The sequence below is a fragment of the Zalophus californianus genome, chromosome X (genome assembly GCF_009762305.2).
Source record: "Zalophus californianus isolate mZalCal1 chromosome X, mZalCal1.pri.v2, whole genome shotgun sequence".
NCBI lineage: Eukaryota > Metazoa > Chordata > Mammalia > Carnivora > Otariidae > Zalophus > Zalophus californianus.
The window spans coordinates 101960104-101983973 of NC_045612.1; the positions used below are offsets into that span (position 1 = coordinate 101960104).

At 37.6% G+C, this 23870-nt stretch overlaps 1 protein-coding gene across 2 annotated transcripts in view; it reads left to right on the forward strand.

Moving 5' to 3' along the window:
- DMD (dystrophin) overlaps positions 1–23870 on the forward strand; it is a 2214577-nt gene that overhangs the window by 1360479 nt on the left and 830228 nt on the right. For both annotated transcript variants that reach the window (XM_027607979.2, XM_027607980.2), the window contains exon 45: positions 23256–23431. In XM_027607979.2, the coding sequence (XP_027463780.1) occupies positions 23256–23431 (176 nt within the window). The remainder of the gene's footprint in view (positions 1–23255; positions 23432–23870) is intronic.

The window sequence follows — 23870 nt, forward strand, 5'->3', positions numbered from 1 at the left end:
TAAGGAGGTTATTTGGGGTTTTTAAAAGATTTATTTATGTGTGTGTGTGTGTGTGTGTGTGAGAGAGAGAGAGAGAGTGAGCCGGAGCGGGAGGTGGGGGAGAAGCGGAGGGAGAGAGTCAAGCTGACTCTGCTGAGCATGGAGCCAATGCAGGGCTAGATCCCCATGATCCTGAGATCATGCATGACCTGAGCTGCAATCAGGAATTGGACACTCAACCGACTGAGCCACCCAGGCACCCCTATAGTTAGGTTATTTGAATGGGTCAAGTTTGTGGTTGGAATAGGAGAAGGGTAAGACCAAAGATATAGTGCATATGATCATGTTTTTGCAGCTTTGTTATATCTGTTCTATATGTTTAAGAATCTTGTAAAATAAAATTTAACACAAAACACATATTTGGAGGCAGTGATGAAGGATAAACTCAGAAAGGTAGCACCACTGTCTAAGAATTTTCGTCGGCTTTTTGACATTTACACAGTTTTAATGACCGGGCCATGGAGGAGTTGCCCTCGTTTTAGTACGTCTCTTTAGGACTTGGATTTTTTGGTTCCTGTTAAACGTCTTAAACTTCTTTCACTCCTGGTTCTTTCTTTCTTATTTATTTATTTATGTATGTATTTATTTAATGCTGGTTCTTTATTAAGAGGGTATACCAGTTTATTTTTTTTAAAGTTGATACTCAAAACTCTAGTTTATTCCAACATAAATTCTTCCTACCATATCCCTAAGTCCTTTCCTAGCAACTCTCTTCCCCCTCATCTTAAATATGTGCCCTCACTGGGTTTAGGAAGGTGTTTTCACTTTCTCTCCTTAGCCTTGATTTTGGTTTCATTTCATTCTCTTGGTTTTAGCTATCCCATCAGTTTATCCCTATTCCAAACTTTCTCTCCATTTCTACCATCTTTCTGCATCTGTAAACTCCTGAAGCGCCTCACATTTGGGTATCCTGACAGTGCTGTAATTTCCATATACCTTCAACAAAATCATCTCTACTCTCCCCTTGGAAGCTACCCCTCAGTTGACTTTCGTGTTTCTTCCTGTCCCTCTCGGTTCAAACCACTCTTTCTCGCTGCTCTCCATAGGCTGAACTTATACTTTGCAATACCACTTTTTTTTTTTCCTAAGATGATCTTAGATAAAATTCGTCGTATCTTACATTATAACTGCCTCTAACCTGGTCCCTTGGCCTTTGCATTCTCCTTTCCAGTCCATTGGTAATGCTGTGATAGGCCATCAAAATCACTTTTATCATGTCATTTGTCTGCTCACATCCTCAGTAGTTCCCCTTTATTTGCAGGATCTAGTATAAAAATCCCTGTTCCTGGTATTCAAGGCTCATTTGAATATGCTCTCAAAACTATGCTCTCATACATCCACCTGGGTTTTCCCCCTTCCTGATTCTTGTACGTGCTGCCAACCGTGTCCCATCAGCTCTCAATATATATTTGGTTTTCAAGAAAACTCACAAATTACTCCTTGTAGACCTTTTGTTTGCCATCCATCCTTGAAAAGATCTTACTCTCTCCTCTGAACTATAGTCACTGTTGTCTGTACAATCCACTTAGAAATTAATCAGGTACTGCCAAGTGACTTCTTCTATTGCCTTGAACCTTTATTTAAAACTTTAACTTTTTACGTGAGTATATCTTGTTTCCTACCATAGTGTTAAGTTTCTAGAGGGTAATAAACTAGCCTTAAGTTTATTTTACTTCAGATTTAGTAGATAGCCTTGTACGTGGTGGGAATTCAGTAAATACTTTGCTGACCTGAGATATTAATGTCTTTGTCTATTTAATCCAAGGAAATATTGGTGCTATTAAAACTGTACTACAAAGATTGGAGCAATTGAGCCATTCATTTTTTTAAAAAAATATGCTGCTTAACTTTCTGCATGCTTTCCCCATAATCACAACTTAATTTCGTGTTTGTCATGTATTATTTCTTATGACATGCCAAAAAGCTTCAAGGAAGGAAAATAACACCTATCATCGCATATAAAATGAGACCTTAACACTAGAGTAGTCCCTCAGTAAGCATGGGGACTATGATAATGTGCAGTGACAAGCAGAAAAATGTACTTTTTTAGCACACACTTTCCTCCTGCTCTAGGATAATGTGTGGATAATAGCAGACACACTTTAGGAGAAAAATGCACTATTTCAAAGTGATGCCTTAAGGTTGACTACAGGAGGAACTATTTGAATGAACTATCTAATAAAAGAACATTTTTAAATAATGTCAAATTCTCACCTCAAAGGACTGTGAAGGGTTTTGCTCAAAAAAGTAAAAATGGCAAAGATTTTTATACGAGTGGTTTTTTGCGGTATATTTTCATATCTTTCACTTACATTATGAAGCCGTTCAACACCAAAAAGTTTCTTCAAAAACCATTTTTGTCCATGTCTTAACGAAAGCATGATGTCAAAATAATATTCATCCCTGAGAACTTGTACAGAACCTCTTGGTACAGTTTTTCCTATAAATAGATCCCTAAAATTAAAGCAGATGTTCAACAGGAAGTGAACATGCAATGTAACAAATACCTCTTCAGTTTCCTTTTTTGAACTCAAATTTTAGATTATTTTTGGAGTATATTAGCTTATTCATTGTTTATAAGATTATTTCTGAGTTGCAAATATTTCCTCTGTGTTTTTCCCCTGTGTGACCATGGTTTTGTCCATTCAATGGTCACTGCCACAATCAGATAGAAACCATGAGATCACTTTTACTTGTATCTGTAGCGGATACCTTAGTGGAGGTCCTACCTGCTGCAGGCCCGTCAGATCAATGCATTTGAACTTTCTTCATAAACTGAATAAGGCTGGGATGTAGGCCCAAAAGAAACTTAGAGTCTTGTCAATTTGCTTTAAGACCACTTGTGTAAGAAATTTAATGGAGTATGAAGAAAAACCACATTGGGCTAGAGGTTGAAATACCTAGATAATAAAAATCTCAACTTTATTACTTTAAGCACATCACTTAACTTCTGTGATGGATACTTTTGTGTGTCAATCTGATTGGGCTATAGGGTGCCAGACATTTGGTCCAATGTTATTCTGGGTATGCCTGTGAGGGTGTTAGTGGATCTGTGTGTGTGTGTGTGTGCGCGCACATATGCACACGTACCTGCACAAACATATGTACACACAGATATACACGTGTGTGTATATATACATATACCTTCTGTTGATTCTCTTTATTTGGGGGAACCCTATAACGATTTCTCTGAACATGACTGGTCACTCTTTAGAGTCACAAAATAGAAAAGGTGTGTCTGCTATTTCATGGGGTTAATGTGTGGAAGTTTTTCAAACTAATCAATATGCTTTCTAAGCTGTAAAATACTATAGAAATTTCAGATATTATTGTGCTTAGTGTTCTTATTCTTTTTAAATAGCATTTTTTCCTGGCAAGTCATTTTTTTTTTTTTTATACTTATGCCAACCTTGTTGCCATTTTACTCTCCCTAATGTCCTGAGCCACAGACAGTGTAACGTTCTGGGAGCCAAAACTTCAGACATCCTGGCAACGGCAGGTGCCCTAAAATTAGCGACAAAGGAAAATTAACATGAAGCTCTGCTTTCCGGGCCTACTGGCCATCTGAACAAATACTCATTTTTCTCTTCCACCTTCAATATAGGGACCCTGTTGACATCCTATAGTTTCAACTGAAGTTACAGGCCAAAATGCACATATAGACCTCCCCATAGTTATAATCCATTCCTGTACTGGAAAAATACCTCAGAGCACCTGGTCATATTGAATATGGAAATCTTATATGAATACAGAAAGGAAAAAAGCATGAGCAGGACATTAGAGCCCTTTATACATGAAAGTCACTAAGTTGTCCCCAAAGCATTTGCTTGGTGCATTAGAGATCAATTGAGTGGCCCAGTGCTATTCTGTCACAATAGAGTTCTTTCAAAGCTATACATGATTAAATAAACTCCAAATATTCCTTTGGCAGCTGTTGTTTGTTGGGTTGATTGATTGATATTTGAATCTCCATAGTCAAAAGCCTGTGATGAGAAACTTACTCTGACGATAACAGTAATTCGCTGTAACAAGGAAGCCACTTTCAATGGGTTGAATGATACCCAAGATAAAAATGTATATAATCTGCTACAGCAGAAGCTGGGTCAATACAAGCAAGCTCTGGCATTTGGCCTAGTTCTTGTTACCATTATTTTTCTTTATTAAGGACACAAAGCAATTGCCTTGGTGCAGGGCTGAGTTTCCCTTTTTAATATAATAGAGCAAATATTTTGCCATTACACAGGAAGAGAGAAGAGATTCAGAAAAATTCCTTATGCTTGTCAGAAACCCATTCACTGGTATTAGAGGCGTGGACAAACATTTCTGGTCCAGTGTGAACATGTATGGGTGGGGGACAACTTAGTCTGAAGTGTTACTTGGAAAAATCAAAACCAAGTGTTATTTGGAAAGGAGGCTCCTGGGGCGCCTGGGTGGCTCAGTCGTTGAGCGTCGGCCTTCGGTTCAGGGCATGATCCCAGGGTCCTGGGATCGAGCCCCACATCGGGCTCGCTGCTCGGCGGGAAACCTGCTTCTCCCTCTCCCATTCCCCCTGCTTGTGTTCCTGCTCTTGCTCTCTCTGTCAAATAAATAAAATCTTAAAAAAAAAAAAAAAAAGGGAGGCTCAGAAAATCTGGCTGCATCAACATTTGTCATTCTCCTTGTTGGAACCAAAATCCTTAAAAATTGATTATAAGGTAATGGGTATGATGCCATACTGCAGTGCTTTTGGGTCACATCCGTAGTTAATAAGGACAACAGGTCATCATCACTTGTCATTTGAGACCGATTTACTACTCCCAGCAAATTCTGCCACTATCTCATATTACAAAATAAAAACTCCTGAGAACATGTGTATTAATCAATTTTTAGAAGATAATTTTTATCAGCAATGCATATTGGAGCTGGGAAAAAAAGAAATGAAAAGGTAAGAACCAGGTGCTCACCCCTTAGGACTCCTTTTTGTCCTCACAACAATACTACGTGGCTGGTGCTAGTGTTATTATTTTTGAAATTTTACAAATGAATCAGTTGAAGATCAAGTGACTTGCTCAAAGTGCTATAACTGATAAATGGACAAACTGTTTTGTCTTCTAAATCTTACTCCTCTGGACTTTGTATCAAATCAACCATCTACCATTCTATGATAAAGCACAAATTTCTCTTCAATTGAGATAACTAAGAAATCCTTTGGTCTGACTTTCCTATATAATGGACTGTTTTCTCAAGGCAGTAAATATCTGATTTTTAGAAGTTAATTATTTTGATGCATGCTAGGAAATAGAGTTACTTCTAAAACATTTTTTTCAAGTTACTTACCTTTTTTAGTGCTATCATTACCTCTTAGGCAAGTACATAAGGCAAAATATATTTTTGAGTATAAAGACTGTGATTTTAGTATGGTTACGATCTTGTCCCTCTTCCCCAATGACAAGAGAAGATAAGCAGATGGATTGAAGAGCCGTGGTCAGTTAAATCTTATCACCAACTAGGGATTTGAGCATTTTTCCTCCAATACTCAAGACTACAAATAAGGGTCTTAACTGTTTGGCAAATCATGATGAACCTTACAAGTGATTAAATAGTGATTTTTGGTAATGATTTAATAACAAATATTTTAAATGACTTCTCATGATACATGGACAGATACTCATATAGGTGCATGTTCTTCCCCTTTATATACATACCTGTAGACACTCCAATTCTGTCACAGTTAACAGGATTCAAACATTTTGTCTCACTGAGTAATTTTCTCCACTCGAACCTACACATAAGAATACCACAGCTTTAGTTCTGCATATATTTAAGCTGATTTTTAATATTCACAGACAGACCGTATGGTACCTGTGTGTGGTACTCTATAAAAATCCCACTTTGGTAAACTCTTCTGTTTTTGAAACAGTAGTGACTTGTTACCGGGTCTCTTCTCTCACATCGTTTCTACCTCTTACGGTGATCTTCAAAATTAAAAAAAAAAATCCTGAAGACTTAGAAAAGGAAATTATTCATATGTCGTTGGTGTTTATGGCATGCCATGTGGTTTGTTGACCAGTACCGATCCACACTATGACCGACTTCTACAAGAACACAAATCATCCCACATTACTGTTGGCCCAGTAGATGCTGCTCTGTTGAAGCAACATCTCAGGTGAGCCTCATTCAGTCTTCTATTTTTATAGACAAAAGGGGGAATGGACATATTTTCATTTCTGAAATTTGGCCGGTGTTATTTATTGAAAGGTGCTGATTTATCCATCTGGACACCTGGTCTGTCCATATAACCTCAGAAATACAAAGGTAAAAATGAAGTTTCCCTCTAGTGTGTATCTTGCCAGCAAGTGCAACTGAAGGAAATTAGAGCCTGTTTGTGTTTTTTCATCATGTTAATACAGGACTTTTCCATAAAAATAAATTAGTTTTGAGCATGTTTGTTTGGACAACAAAAAGAGAACATCCACTTGATTGATAGTGGACAGAATTTTCATTAAGTTGAACAGCAAAAGTACCACAGTTGCATCACTCACCTTCCTGTTTCAAAGGAAAACAGAAAATTAGATCCAATAAACTCTACACAAATGTTTGCTATGCATATTTTAGCCATTAAATACATTATCAAGAATCATGTCAGCATGACATTATAATATAGTGACTTTACAAATACATGTAATCTAATCTAGGAATGCTCTAGTCCTCCCTACATCAGCTTCAGACATAATCAGCGTTGAAATTTCTCTTTATTTTGGGATGAGAATTTGTTTTTTGTAAGAATGATTGCATTTAATTGAATATACAAACACTATTAAAGTAGACAAAATCGTTGTTTAATAGGAAAACCGGTATAAGTTTTTTTTTCCCAAGAAAAGGAGCTCTAATAATGAAACACTTGGGTTTTTATTGCCACAATAATTTCAGCATGTATGGAATTTGCCTAACTTTGTGTCTTTTCTACTTTGCCTGTCTCTGCATATCTCTGTAATAACGAAGTACATGAGTCAGAAAACAGTGGTCCTGTGTGGTGGGAACCTGTCTGCTGTGTGATGATTATGTGGAGCCGATCTTGATATCTGTTGGATGACTTGGACAAGTCATTTAGGCTCCCAATTACTCATTATTATTTTTTTTTTTACCAGTTGATTGAGGTCTGACTGACAAACATAAAGTTAAATGTATTTATATACACTTGATGATATTGGAGATAAGTATGCATCCGTGAAACCATCACCACAATCTATGCCATAAACATACCCATCACCTCCAGCTCTTCATATTTAATGTGGGGATCTTAGCATATTTTTTGCTTATCTCATGCATGTGTGTGGGTCTCAAATGAAATAATCATCTGACGGCACTTTATAAAGTATGTAAGAGTAAAATTATCACAGTAAGATCATTGTAATAATTCTCTTAGCGTAGTATTAATATCTTGGCCTGTTTAGCACAACCACATTTTCTCTGTGACGAATGGCCTGTTTAGCACAACCACATTTTCTCTGGTTTGGGCAAAGGAGCACACCAGGAGAGATGAGGAGGTAGATACTTAAGTTGTTGCTGAATCTAGAATGTATTGCAAATGTCACAGATTGACCCTTTTCCTCTTTTAAAAAATAACTTTTCACATTGACAATGTGGTATTTGCTTCAAATGTAGGATACAGAACCTACCTTATTCATTTCTACTGATTAAAACATCTCAAGTGCTTATGTAAAGGTGCAAATTGAGTTTTAGGTTTTCTTGATTTATACACTTTAATTCACAAAGGATTTGAGACAGCGTATAACAAAATTTCAAACTAGGAAATGAAATAATAGAAAAAAAATGGAACCAGGGGAGACACAGACTAAAGTTTGAGAATTAAGGCTAAGGAAAAGAAAAAAGCATAAATAGGGGAAAAGGATAGTATAGAGTGGGAGTTTTGAGAAAATGGTCTTTATTAGCCTTCTTTGGGGAGATGGCAAAACAAAATTAGAGCTGTTTCCAGCTATTTCCCTAAAGTACATTTGCTATAGTAATTCTAAGTTTTCTTCCTAAAAGGCAGCATGTTCAGAGGGCACCAAGTAAACTGGACCTATGGAATTTTTTTTTTAATATTTTCTCCTTGTTTCTTTTTTCTTTTTTTTGAATTTTTTATTGTTATGTTAATCACCATATATTACATCATTTGTTTTGGTGTAGTGTTCCATGATTCATTGTTTGTTCATAACACCCAGTGCTCCATGCAGAATGTGGAGGACCTATGGAATTTTTAACAACCTTTCTTACCTGACATTTTCATGGTCCACATTGATGTATTCAAAACTAATACATAGAAAAATACCATTAAAGAAAGCTATTAAATGATGATATTAGAAGAGCTTAATATTACTTGAGAAGTGATGAATTATTATTTCTGATGTTGGGTAAGTTTAATAGTATCTACTTGAGCAAAAATTGTGGTGAATTGTATTTTACAGGTGCTGCTATCTTAGTAGAGAAAACAAGATAACCTTACTTAAAAATACTACATTTGGATAATTCAGATATAGCACCAGGAAAGTTTACATTGTCTGTTTTCTTATTCTTAAGTCATAAATCTAGATAAAATATTTTTGGGGGGTAAGATTATATCAATTTATATTCCAAATGAAAATAGCATTTTTTTCCTGATTAAAAGTATACCTTTTCATTGGAAAAATACATTTCAAGTGATAAAAAAAAACATACAAATGACTAATAATCTCGTTTCCCAGCGATCGCACTTAACATTTTTCTGTATATTCATCTAGTCTAATTCTCACATGCCTCTTTTTTTAGAAATCTCCCTCTTACGTAGATTCTTCAGTGCCTCTGCATCTTATTTCCTCTTGTTCCCTTCTTGTGCAAAGAAAATGGGTTTTTTGAGTTTGTTTATTTTGGGTTTGTTTGTTTTGTTTTTTGCCGTGTCAAATACACAAAGTGGTTCATGCATCAGACCATCTTCTTCGTTCATCATTAGCCAGAGGCCCTCTACTTGTTCAGGTGGTAGGCAATTTGACATTATGCTGTTCCTTGTAGAATACAATGAAGTCCTCGCATAGTTACTTCATTTTAGGAACTGGGGACAATTTTATTAACTGAAAAGAAGTTATTTTAAGTTGCATAGAAATGTGAGATGCAGTTTTCCAGCTGCAAAAGAGATTAACAGCCAGGCCCTTGTGTCCACCCTAAGAATAAGTTCTGGCTCAGTTGTCTTTGTTAACGGGCATTCTTTTGCTCCTCATCCAGAAATGCTCTTTAGCAGGAAGAGATGGAAACCAGTACGGTGACTTCTTCCCATTTGTGAAAATTGGGATGACGTTTGCCCATCTCCAGTGTTAACACAGTTCATCAACGACCACTGACAGCAGGGTAGGACCATATTGTGCAGGTTCTCTCATTTCCCTGGGACATAATTGGTCTGGAGCCAGAGATTTTCACTCATTTAGAGCAGCAAGGTGCTCTTTTAAAATTCCCTCACCTATTTTGGGCTTCATTTCCTTCATACGGTTATGCCTTTTCCAGTCTGATGAACATTCTCCTTGACAGAACAGACAAGCAGAGGAGCTGAGCGGTTTTGCTCTCTGTGTCATCTTTATTCCTAATCTTCCCCTTTCTGCCCCAGTCACTGAACCTGTGTCTCTCTGGTTCTTCTTTCTCCAAGTAGAAGTGAAAAGGCCCTGGATGTTGTTTGTTTGTTTGTTTGTTTGAACATTATCCCAAGTCTCAATTCTAGGCTTGGCTTTTCCTCACTGTTTATGCAGTTCTATATTGTTTTTAAGATTTGCCCTCAGGGGCACCTGGGTGGCTCAGATGGTTAAGCGTCTGCCTTCGGCTCAGGTCATGATCCCAGGTTCCTGGGATCGAGTCCCACATTGGGCTCCCTGCTCGGCGGGGAGCCTGCTTCTCCCTCTGCCTCTCTCTCTCTCTCTCTCTCACTCTCTCACTCTCTCACTCTCTCACTCTCTCACTCTCTCACTCTCTCACTCTCTCACTCTCTCACTCTCTCACTCTCTCACTCTCTCACTCTCTCACTCTCTCACTCTCCCACTCTCCCACTCTCCCACTCTCCCACTCTCCCTCTCTCCCTCTCACTCTCATGAATAAATAAATAAAACATTAAAGATTTGCCCTCAGTTATATGTCCCTTATTTTATCCCATGTTTATACATTTGTAGAATCTGAGCTCCTTTGAGGATCCCCTGTGTCGTGGCATGCGTCTTGTTCAACAACCCCCACCCCTTTTAAAAAAAAAATACTCATTGGGATCATTTGCTATTATGTTGTCAAAATTATATTCTTGAAAGTCTCAAAGGTCTCGAGTCATTTTATCTTTTAAAATTTAGGATCATGGGATCACAATGTTATTTTCCCCTTCTTACTCTAATAAACATACCACACCACACATACACACTTTGCTAAAATACACATGCCACTTTATTTATCTTCTAGATTGTCCAAATTGAACCTGTATAACCTGATTAGTCTTCTGAACCTTTTTAAATTCTGTCTGCATATGACTGAGCTTTGCCAAGGAGAGAGTCTTAGTTCTTCTCTTTATAAGAAGTATCTACAGGTACTGTGTGAGGTGGGAGAGAAAGAATTTAAACTTGTACATTTTCATTGTTAACATGGCTAAAATAGTGTTTGATCAGAGAAAAGTACTTGAAAGTGACATGTTCTTATTTCTTAATAGAAGTAAAATTTATATACGATGAAACAGATTTATTTGGGAGGGGAGGAAGAGTTGATTCCTACAAAAAATCTGAACCTGTTGAATTTAGTTGATTTCAATCTGTCAGGATATTCTGAGTAGTATTCAGATTTTGCTCTGTAATTTATTTTCCATGCTTTCTTGCTCTGTATGACTGTAGCAAGTATGTAAGGAAATACAGAAGAGTGCCCCCTGGAACTGGGAAACAAATAGATAATGTGTTCAGTTTAACTTCCATTTCTTCTACTCATAAAACCAGTACTTCAGTAAAAACATTCCCATCACTTCATGCCATCTTCTGGTCAATTCCTACCCCCTTAGGCACCTATTATTTTTATTTCTATCACCATACTTTACTTTTGTCTATTATTGATTTCATATAAATGGAATCATGCAGTATGTAGTATTTTGATCAACAAAATATTTTTGAGGTTCATTCATGTTGTCAATATATCAGTAGTTCATTCCTTCTTATTGCTGGTTAATATTTCCTTGTAAAAATATACCACGATTTGAGGTCCCTGGGTGGCTCACTTGGTTAAGTGTCTGATTCTCGATTTCAGCTCAGGTCATGATCTCGGGGTTGTGAGATCGAGCATCCGGCTCTGTGCTGGGTGTGGAGCCTGCTTAAGAAGCTTTCTCTCCTTCTCCCTCTGCCCCTCCCCCTTCTCTCCCCTCCTAAAATATGCGCGCGTGCGCGCGCGCGCGCACACACACACACACACACACACACACACACACACACACACACACCATGATTTGTCTGTCTTTTCTGTTGGTGGACAGTCAAGCTTCTCTCAGTTTGGAGATAGTAGGAATAAAGATGCTATGAATGTTTGGGGAGAAGTCTTTTTGTGAGTGTTTTCATTTCCTTTGGGAGTGGAATGGCTAGGTCAAGTATTTAACTTTGTACAATACTGCAAAAACAGTTTTCTAAAGTGGTTGTATCATTATATACCTGAACCAGTCATGGTGGAGAGCTCCATTTGCTCTCCATTCTCACCAATATTTGATCTTAACAGTTCTTTTCAACTGTGCCATTTTATGGGATATAAAGTGATATCTTGTCACGGTCTTCATTTGTGTCACTCTGATGACTAACAGAAGTGAACTTCTTTTCATGTATTTGTCATTCATGAGCAGAGATCATATCTGTTGAAGACAGTGCCCTTCTTATTGGGTGAAAGTAGTATTATTTTGAGGTTACTGGTATAACTTGGAAATTGGGAGGGATAGAGACACTGTCCTACTTGGTTTCTTTTCTTTTTTTCTCTGAAGACTCTAGTGCAAAGCATCATTGCTGCTTGGGTAGCAGTGCCTTGGCTTTGCAAAAACACTGCTCCATGGCCACGAATATGGAGTGCTGAATATTTTAATTTTCTTTGACCAGCTGCTGCATAGAGCCTCTTCAGAGCCATCAGCACTAATTTGTTGGTTAAAGCCTACTAGGTCTTTAAAAATACAGAGAAATGACTTAATCATTCTTTTTACTGTATGTATTATGCTCATTCATTTGGTCACCAGACTTTTACTGATTCACCTGGTGGGAAGCTCAAAAGATGAAGAAGATAGTGTCCCTGCACTGAAGAAATTCAAAAACTTTCAATCAAAATAAAGACCTTTAATTTTATAGAGACTGTGAAAAACATCCTAAAGTAGACATAATGGATATGCAGTAGGATTTGACAGGACAATTTCTAGTTGAAAATTTATTTGTAAGAGACATGGTATTTGGAGTTTGTCTTCATTTATCCATTTAACAAACATGTTTAAGGCACTACCATGCAGCGCGTTCTTTGCTAAGTACTAGAGTGAGAAAAAAAAAAAAAAAAGTGAGGGCATTCATATGGAGAGAGGTCTCCAGAAAAGCCATGGTATGACTGTGAGTTGTCCAGTTGTGCTGAAGTCATGGATAGGAATTGGCAAGTCACTTTGGGCAGCCTAGGAATGTTTCTTCCAGGAATGCTATGAGGTTCCGAATGTTATCTGAGCTGTTTTGGGCTTCATTAGGCGGGTACTGAGGATTCAGTATGAATATTTCAGCAGGAAATAACGAACTCCCCGAGCTGTCCATCGGGAGAACTGATGTGCAAAGACTATGTAAGATGTTTGGGAGTGTGAAGGGTTAAGGGAAATCAGTTCAGAGGAGGTGTTACTGACATAGGTGAAACATAGGTGAAATATGAAAATACGTTTACGACTGGGGAGAAAACGTGGAATTAACTGGTCAATAGGTACAACAGGATCAGTAGAACTTGTACTGGGGAAAAGAAAGGGATAAAACCCAGATGAACTGGTGGTAGGAATGTGGGTGGGTCACTGGGAGAATATAGATGTCATTCAAACAATAAGTCAACAAGAAAAACCCATTTCAGAATTATGTTAATGTTGTCTTGAAAACGTTTCCTTTGAGGTTCAGTTCAACTGCAATTGTGCAGAAATGCTAGGCAATAGTTAAGAAGGAAGCTTCACTAGAGATAAAAAATTAGAAAACATTAGCATTTGATAACTGAATCTTTTCCTCTACAGAAACTATATTTTGTAAGGAACCACTGGAGTTGGTTTTCACCTCTTTTTACAACTATCCCTGATCTTTTAGGGAATCACATGGATAATTCTGGAATTTTTAACAAGAGACATCCTTAAGTCCTCTGGCTCTTTTATTCTTAGGTTGCTCTGGTTTGTGTATAGTTCAATAAGGTACAGATTGTTGACATTGTACAAATATGTTAATAATAGAACCCATTCTTTTGCCTGTTTGTCTGATTTCCAGAGGATAGTCTCAGTCAGTAATAGATACACAGATGTGTTTTACTATCTCACTTTCTAGCCTAATTCCATGAAGAAGAAGAGCATTACCCTATAACAGATAATGAGTTGGAAAATAAGAAAGCCAACCTCAGAAAGTAAGGCTTTGAAAAAAAAAACAGCTTGTTTTTAATGCCTGTGTAACTTGATGAGAGGAACATAGAAGGCTTAGTGATACCCAACATGTGCTTAGAGGTGGATTGTTAGTTGATGTCTTGGGGGTTTTGTAATCTGAGCTAAATGCTTAAAATCAATTAATTGATGTTAGACAGAGATCTGTTTTTATCCCTCTTTATTTTATTTCTGGACCTTTCCATTCTCAAGAGCATGGAAAACAAAACCTTACCTTGGTAACTTATTTGTGATAAGAGACAAGACTTTGGTAAAACACAATTATTTTTAATGTCTCTTTTCCATACCAGGGTGTTATACATATTTCAGAATTTTACTTAAGAACCTTTCTCAAGTGGGAAGCCATTCAAGGGTACTATAATATCTTGTCTAGTCTTGCACTCAATTTATCAACAAATAGTTCTTGAGCAATTATTAAGGTAAGCAACGCCCAGCACTGTGCCTGGCAATATAAAGAATGAAGAAGACTGTCCTCAGTCATGTATAATCTTAATTACCATGATGTTTATGTTTCTTTTCCCATCTCCCAAATACGGATATAGACACGTGTACACATATCATCATACTCCTAATCACACAACTGATCTGTCTTGTTCACATAGCATCTCCATAGCTATGTTAGGTTGAGTAATGACAGGAAAAGACAAGATTATTTATCACTGTAAAGGCATCAGATACAGAGTAGTTACCTAAGTATTTGTTGGAGTGAATCACATTGAAGATAATACTTACTCACGGTGAACATTTTACCTACATTAAACAATCATTTAGAGATTATGCCAAAGCTAAGGCACATAAAATTCCTCTGAAGACAAAAAAGAGGGAGTCTCTAAAGGGAAAAGTTAAATTCCTGATTTCTTACATAGCAGCATGAATATATTTTTAAACCCTCATTGCCCATTGATATTTAGCAGTGGATGGGTAGAAATTAGGATGGGTAGATAAAAGCAACTTCATGAGAGCAATGCTCTTAATTTTTCCAAATGTTCTAGGTAATCATACTGCCTCTGAACTTTCTACATTAGGTGAGTCATGAGATAGACCCATGGATCTCTTTGCCAGCAAATGAAAATAAAATGTAGCAATCTACAGACATAGCAAGGGTCAGTAATGACAGTGTTACTCCTCTCACTTTCCTATGTAGCAGTTGTCAGGCAAATATTCAGGAAGTCGCAAAATATGTTTGAATTACAAAATCTTCCTTTGAAATTAACCTTACTGTTTTCAATGAAAATGGGGACTCCAACCACCTTCAGAGCCAAACCCACATGACGAATCTTAGACTTAGCTCGGCCAATAATGATCTCAGTTATATCTTCAAACCTAATTTTTCCTCTGCAGTTCAGCCCAGTATCCCCCTTTCTGCCTAGTCGACATCCTTCCCTTCCCTCACATCTCCAGCGAAGGGCTAAATCCTATTTACCTCCCAAATATCAACTGTTTCCAACCACTTCTATCTCTCCCACTACTTCCCCATCCACACTACCATTTCCCTTCCCTTCACTACCGTGGTATCTCCTACTTGGTCTTCCTCCTTTTACTCCAGAGCTTCTCCAATCCATTCTTTCTACTGCAGGCAGCAATAACCGGCACCTGGCAGAGTGCCTGGCCCATAGGAGGCGCTCAGTAAATAGTTGTTTAGTCAGTGAATGTCCCGCTTAGTGAAAATACTTCGTAAGCGTGGAAAGTACCAATAGGAAACTCCAGCTTTTCAAAGCCAATGAGATTTGACTTTTAATCAGATATTTCCAGTCCTTAATTCCATTTAGAGATCATCTTTTAAAAGAAAATGTTATATTGCTTTTTTTCATACACTCACTATGCTTTTTGTACCCACCAAATGGCTTTCGAATAAATATTTGTGTGGCTCCAAATTGGTAAAACCTCTAGAAAGAAGGAGGAATTTTAAAATGATCCATGTCTCCTTTCAAGTATTCTGTCTTAGAGTGAGCATTTTCTGGTTGCATGCGATATGTTCCATGATGAAATATCTCACATCTTTTTACAACCACCCTAATAATTTTTAAAAGAAATTTATGGCTGAAGTCGTATGTTCTATTACCAGGATCTCTTATTAAGAGAGGAAGCATGTTCTCTGTATTAAAGAGTCTGGTGGTTTTGTCTTTTTTCTTTGTTGGTTCTTTCCTTAAATCTCACATATGAGTGAAATCATACAGCATTTGTCTTTCTCTCTCTGACTTATTTAACTTAGCATAGTACCCAATAGATCTACCCGTGTTGTTGCAAATGGCAAGATCGCATTCTCTCTTTTTTTTTTTTTTTTTTTTTGTGGCTGAGTAACATTCCTTTATATGTATGTACTAAATTTATATCCATTTATCTGTGGATAGATACTTGGAAGGGAGGTGAGTGGGGGAGGAATGGGTGCAATAGATAATGGGGATCAATAGTACACTTAATCATGATGAGCATTGAGTAATGTATACAATTATTGAATCGTATTATACAACTGAACTTAATATAACACTATGTTAATTTCACTTCAGTTAAAAAAGAACAAGCATGGTCATAGAGAAGAACCTCCTTTTGATCAGAGAAAAGTCAATTTGTTTTCATAACAAATCTATGTAAATAGAGAGGAAAAACAACTCTTAAACCTTCCCAGTTAGTTCTCCTGAAGTTCTAATGAACGATTTAGAAGCCAAGAAAGATTGAACAAATCTGTGAACCTAGAGAGGCCTATCATTGATTTTTTTACTCACTAAAACCTATTAACTTTGCAAAGTTGTGTACTTTATAACAACAGTTTTCTTTAAAGCAAAAACTTAATTCAGATTCCTTTGGAGTAGAATGCATGCCTGCCCCACCCACACTTACTAAAGTTCTAATGCCAAATCATGTCTGAGGACAGATTTAACTTACAGTCTCTAGTATCAGAGCCCCAAAGGCAGAGATTTAACATATATGCTTTTTTTCTTCTTTTGGAATGTCTGCTGGGAACTGAAGAATGTATATTTTGGGGATTTTCTGCCCAGGGCATTATTTCGTGGGAAAGGAAAAAAAAAAAAAAAAAAGCCTGAGATAACCTTTCGGAGCATTTAGTACTTAAAGTACCAAATACCATTTGGTATTCACATTAATAGCAGTGATAATAATGACTGTATATATCACTGATGTGGATGAGATAAACACATCCAAAGGAAATTTCATTGTAATTTGATATTAGGTAAATGTCCCATTAAAATAAATCGCTACTGTACATAATTTTCCTTTAGTTCATTGGCAGGATGTTTGCTTGGAAAAAGGAGCAGTCTAATTCTACTGTTAAAAGGAATTCTCATTATTCTTTTATAGCAACCATTATGAGGAGCAGTTAGGGAAGGGCATGTGTACCAACCAGCAAATCTGCTATCATACCACCCAGGGAAAAGAGGGTATTAGATAAAATCTAACAAGACCCCCCCCCCCACTCCTGCCTCCGAGTCCTGCAACAAACTAACAACAACATACTTATGGTTTGGGCATTATTATTCGTCAAGCACAATGAATGTTTACTGAAATGCAAATAAAATTAGACCAGGAGAAAGAATAGGAAGAAAACGGTGCATTTTATTTTGGGTCGATCGTTTGTTAAAGACTGTTCCTCTTGATTTGACTTATTTTGCAAATTACTAATAAAAGACCTGTAGGTCCTCAGATGAAAGTTGAACCTGAGATACAGTTTAAATTTGAATTCATATTTTATGATCAAAAGAAGAAAAAACTATTTTACTGAATCCTCAGCCATAAAGTCTAATGTAGACATGAATGCTACCAACAAATGATACTAAATAGAAATATTTTATAAATACCTACACAGTGGAGAGGCACTTAGCTCTCCCTGGGCTCTTAAAGGGTCCAGCAGAAGAGGGAACATTAATCTGAGCATGGCAGGTGGGTTATGACTTTGACCTGCAAAACTTAGCGGGACCATCAAGTAAGTGGAAGGCCATTTAGTTTTATGGGAAGTTGGAGCTAAGGGTGGAAGTCGGGAGCAGCAGGCTGCAAAAGCAGAGGGGTAAAGAGGCTGCAGAGGCCCTTTAGGCCTTCCTCGGTCGGCTAGTGTTTGGACTTTAGCTTGTGGTTAATAAGTAGGCATTATTCTCCATGTCCTCATTCTAGGTACCCAAACTTGGCCTTGCTTCTTGCCTCCTACCACTTTCATTCTTTACTCAAAAATTGTCATTTCTCTAGGCCATGTTTCCTTTTTTTCCACTTTTTTTTTTTTTTTTTTAGATTTTATTTATTTGGGGCGGGGAGAGAGAGAGAAAGTGAGTGAGCACAAGCTGGGGCATGGGGCAGTGGCAGAGGGAGAAGCAGGCTCCCCGCCAAGCAAGGAGGCCAATGCAGGCCTCTATCCCAGGACCCTGGGATCATGACCTGAGCTGAAGGCAGACACTTTACCGACTGAACCACCCAGGTGCCCTTCACTCCTTTTTTAGATACACCATTTTTCTACTCTTGCCTCCCTCTCCCTCTTTTAAATCCTGCATTTCCCAAATTCCAGCCATCTTTCAGTCCTGTCATTGTCCTCATGAGCTCCTCTCCCAGGGTCATCCGGTCTTCCGCCAGGATGGAGTCAGCCAGTCGACGAACGGGCTAAGTTGAATGTGTCTTGTCACTGAGCCTGCTGTATGCTTTGGGTATTTGTCCATTTATGTTGCTTCCTTACAAAAATTCATCATCTGATAAAATTTGAATACTTTCTGAGGCATATCAAAACCTCTAAAGACAGTGGTGACTATGTACTGTTAGGAATCAACGTGAGAAACAGACTCGTTTAATTTATCTTTGAGAAAAGGACCAGAAACTATTTCTCAGACTTACTTGAATTCTAGGGACTGACAAAGAGAAAACAGTGGGAATGATCTTAAGCAGGACAGAAAGGGTAAAGCAGTAGATGATAACACATCATATTTTTATGAAATCACACAGTAGAATTTTCTCTGGCGGTTTCACCAGTGTCCATAATGTTCCTATTCTTACATGTTTTCACTTGACCAGTGAGTGAACGGAGTCAGTGATTAATCTGTCTCCAAGGAAATCTTTAACGAAATTACAATTAAATCAGAGGATTGCATTCTTGACACATCTACTTGGTCAATGAAGGTTAGTTTCTTTCCTCTTCGGTTTCCCTCATTCTTGATCTTTTCTCCCAATCTCTTATCCCTCTGTTTTCCTCTTCCGCCTAGTTTGTGGTATTTGGCCAGTTCTTTAACTCCTACCCAGCTTATCCAGTTTTGTCATTGTACAGTTTCCCATAACTGCTTCTTAGCTTATTTTTCTTTACTGGTCACATTTTATGTTCCATTTATTGTGCTTTCATACAGTTTTGAAAAGTTTGGCAAATAGACTTTTTTTAAATGTATGTAATGTTTTCATATAAAACGTACTGACTGCTTTTGCCTCATATTCTCTCCTCTGTAAAAATGTAGCCATTCCTTCCTGGCCCATAATTTCTCTTACTTTCCCTCAATTTAACCAGACTCGAGGGACTTAAATGTGTCATTTTCTGTAATTTAGGAACATTTTTCCATTTAAAAAGCATACAAGAAGTTGAGATAATGCAGTAACTATGAAACATGTCTCTCCTGTTCACTCGCCCCTTCCACGTGTCTCTTGCCTACTCTTTCTTCAGTGGTGAGTCTATTTTGTACTCCTTTGTTCCCTTACCTCCAGAGATTCTGATGCAGTCAGCCAATGGTGGAATTCTGGGGTTTTATATTTTGAAAAAGTTCCCTAGGGAAGTCTGATATGGAATCCTTATTAAGAATGATGCTTTCATAGCAGAATCAAAACACAATAAGCTTTCTAACTGTGATGAATAATCCAATAGATTTAATTATGATTCTCTTTCTGTCCCAAACTAAGACTAGATGTTAATTGCCAGAGAAATGGATAAGGATGTCTATGACAACAGAACATTAGTATGATATCAAAGCTTGGACATTTTGCTGGTAGTGAATAATTTAGTGCTTAAAATATTTAGAAGCTATAGAATTAAAATTAATTTGTTTTTCCCTAAGTGAATAAAGTTGATTGAGGTTTTACATTTAATTTGTTACATCAAATTTTATCTTCGGGCTCAGAGGCTAACTTGTAAAACACCAGGTACACGTTTTTTAGTTCCTGTTTCGATCCATTATGCCATTGTCTTATGCTTTATTACGGAAAGCTCTCCTCAAGTGGATCATACACTGTAAATAGCTCTCCTGATTACAAAAATCTTCTCACACAAATGCAATAGACTATTTAATGAGCTCTCCTTTCACAAAATTAAAAAACCTGAAGGCCCTGGTTTGGGACTCTCTATAAATGAGATTTAGATCTAACAATTTTAAATTATTGCTTTATTCTTAGCTATTCAATTCTCTCTCTTATCTGGGAAATAGAAAGAATAAAACCCTTGTTGATTCTACAATTGGGTTGTAAAAGTCGCTGCAGCCACCAGCCATGAAGTAGAAGGGCCAAGATCAAAAATACAAAGCAGAGGAGCTGATATAAAAATTCTGAAGCAGCTCTAGCTTATAGCATTATAAACCACCACCAAGAATTCTTTGATTACTTAACAAAGATTCTGTCATCGGGCTACTCAGTGTGGTGTTCCTAGACCAGCAGGATCGGCGTCCGCATCAAGCTTGTTTGAAGTAGAGAATTTGGGGCCCTCCACAGACCCACTGAACCAGAATCAGCAGTTTGGCAAGTTCTCTAGGAGATTCTTGTGCACTTTAAAGTTTGAGATGCAATGCTATAGCACACATCTAATACATACTCCAGGCATTTTTTTCAAAATATTACAAATAGCTGTGGATATTGGACACCACTGAAGGTACAAATCAGAGTCTTAATCTTTCTTCTCTACTTTCCTGTTTTCTGTCTTTTAGGCAAAGATTTTCCCATTCCAGTAGTTATGCATGATTGCGTGATCCAGCTAGTTCACAAACCCTATAGATTCTGCCCTAACAGTGTATTGGGTTTATCTTTTCCTTTCTGGTGCATTATCAAAAGTCTAGTCTTACCCCAATACCAGTCTCCCAGAATGCTGTCCTGGTGTTTTCCCTGTGTCCCTGTCTTAACCTTAGCCTGGAACTCTGCCTCAGAATTAACCAGAAACACAGCTCTATCTCCAATACTCCTGTACTTACAACAGAAGTTATTTTCTTTTGCCACCCGAAGCATTGCATACTCCATAATGAAAAGCCAAGTCCTGGGCGCCTGGGTGGCTCAGTCGTTAAGCGTCTGCCTTCGGCTCGGGTCATGATCCCAGAGTCCTGGGATCGAGTCCCGCATCGGGCTCCCTGCTCCTTGGGAGCCTGCTTCTCCCTCTGCCTCTCTCTCTCTGTCTCTCATGAATAAATAAATAAAATCTTTAAAAAAAAAAAAACCTAAAAAAAAAAAAAAAAAAAAAGAAAAGCCAAGTCCTCTCTGCCGAGGCCCAAGATCCACCCAGGGCTGCCCCTCTCCCTGCACTCCCCCTCCCATACTGTGACATGGAGCCCAGGTACATATTCCTGATCACATCATGGAAATGGCACACCATAGGCCTTGCCTCCTGCCAATCCGCTCACCCCCTGATCCTCCACGTTTCTCAGGTCTACCCATTCTTCATATTTCACATCCCCCCAGAGGCATCTCCCCCCTGTTCATCCTTCCACTGAAATCATCCCTCTTCTGGTGCATCATTTATGAGCATCTTGCTTTCTCTCTTGTATGGAGTACAACAAATTATCCTTCACAACTGTGTCTCACCTCTTCAGCTAGATTATATACTGCCTGAAACCTAGAAAATGGAACTTATTTCTTTGAATCTCTAGGAGGCCCAATGATAAGTATTAATACTAATGATAGCATGACAATGATGAAACTGAATGTCTCCCTTCCTCCCCCACTTCCTTTATTTAGATACGCATGCGTTCTCTCAACAGATAGTTCCCAAAACCTCCCAGGCGCCAGATACAGGACTAAGCATTAAGGACACAGTCATGAATAGGACACAGTCTCTGACCTCAGTGAATGTCTGGTATGATAGGAACATAGACACAGTTTGTTATGAATGAGTGTACCCGTTACTGAGCAAGTAACAGTGAGTGTCACACACCACCCTGGTGTGAATGGATGGTAAAGAGTGAGATTCAAGTAATGGTGAAAATCAACTAGTTGCAAGGAAATACCACATGTTCACGAGAGCATATCTCATGTACATGTAAGAGAGTATATAGTGAGGAAGCCTTATGAACAGTTCGATAACTGCATAGTTTTATGTTCATTTGAGGCACGGTGGTCCCTGGAATAATGGCCTTGTTATCATTTTTGCCGATTGATTGAGTCTTTTAACTGTTAAAGTTATACTACCAGAAATTCTAGTATTCAAAATAATATTACACAAAAGTAGTAAAAAAAAAATAATTCTTTAGGTGGAATAAGGATCTTAGAGAGATTTGACCCAGTCTCAGAAGACATGCATCCATTCATTTACTTGGCAAGCATGGACTGGCATTTACTATGTCCTTGGTACTGGCTCAAAAGACAGGGAAATATAAGAATACAAGATCATGAGAATCACATCTATCAGGAAAGTGTTCTGCATACTGACTTTATGCAATTAGTACATGGGAATTTGTAAGCCCTTTTGATTTAAACATGGTAGGGATCTCAAGTTCTCAGATTATTTCATTTTCTAACCTGCAGATTTAGTACTGGTTATTTTCATTGCCTAAAACATTCTAGATGATCTTTAAAAAAAAAAAAAAAGTAGAGGGCCATTTTTATGTAATGGTAAAGAGCATTTTTGTTTTTATGTATATTTGGTTGTAGTAGTCTCTTTTTTAATGACACTCCTTTTCTGTTACTCTTAAATTTTCATTCAGGATAAAAAGTGGAAAGTATTTCATCTTGACGTCATCAATGACTCATAAAAATGTTCTGGTGGCTATAGATTATTTTTAAATTTATCACTGTACCTTAGGGATTTTTTGATAGGCTGCCCCTGAAAGCAATTAATTCTGTTTTATGTGGTTTTATAATGCAAAATACCTTGATGGAAACAGAATTTGAAATAAATTTCCTTCTAATATAAGCAATGAATTTTTGCTTAAGTATCTCTAGGGGTTGTTTTTTTTAAAATACTATGACTAAAGTATGTTTGTTCTTTTTCACCTCTCCTATCGACAGTCATTAAGAAATCAAAATACGTTTTTCATGTTGAAATTTTACAACATTTCATAGACTATTAAACATGGAACATCCTTGTGGGGACAAGAAATCAAATTTGCTCTTGAGGTTTCCAACTAATTGATTTGTAGGACATTATACCATCGTCTAGCTGACAAGCTTTACAAATATAAAGACCGGAGCTGAACTGAGAGGGTGCTTTTTTATTGACACATAAAAGGTGTCTTTCTGTCTTGTAGCCTTTGGATATAGGCATGTCAGTTTCATAGAGAAACTTTCACAGGGCACTTTTTTATTTCTTTCTCTCCCCATAGAACCACATGTGGTAGCACATTGTTAAATCTTTTCTCAAATAAAAAGACGTAGGGCTTCATTTTTGTTTTGCCTTTTTGGTATCTTACAGGAACTCCAGGATGGCATCGAACAGCGGCAAACTGTTGTCAGGGTATTGAATGCGACTGGGGAAGAAGTAATTCAACTGTCCTCCAAGACAGATGCCAACATTCTGCAAGAAAAACTGGGAAGCCTGAATCTGCGGTGGCAGGAGGTCTGCAAACAGCTGGTAGAAAGAAAAAAGAGGTAGGATAACAGATAAAAATAGGAATCCTAAAATTTTAGCAGAGCTATTTAAGCTGTCCTCTAAAAAAAAGACTCTGTGAAAGATTGAAACCAGGGTGAAAGGCAGTAAGGGGAAGGAGCCCCTCAACTGTTAATCAGTAGCAATAATGAATTTGTTTTCTGAGTCTCATGTCCTGAAACATGTAGCTGCTGCTAGGGAAATAGACAGCACTTTGCTATTTTAAACTTTGAAGTTTGTTTTAAACAAGCGATTGTTCAAATACGAACATCTTCAGTATATTCTGGTTTTAACAAGCTGAGGCTCATTTATTTGAAAGAAGATGACAAAAGGAAATAACAAATGACGATTTTGTAAGAAAGACTGTGATTTGGCTAGATTTTTGAACAGCTATGAATGTGACTCTGATATTCAAAACCAAGATGGTCGTATTTAGTTTTT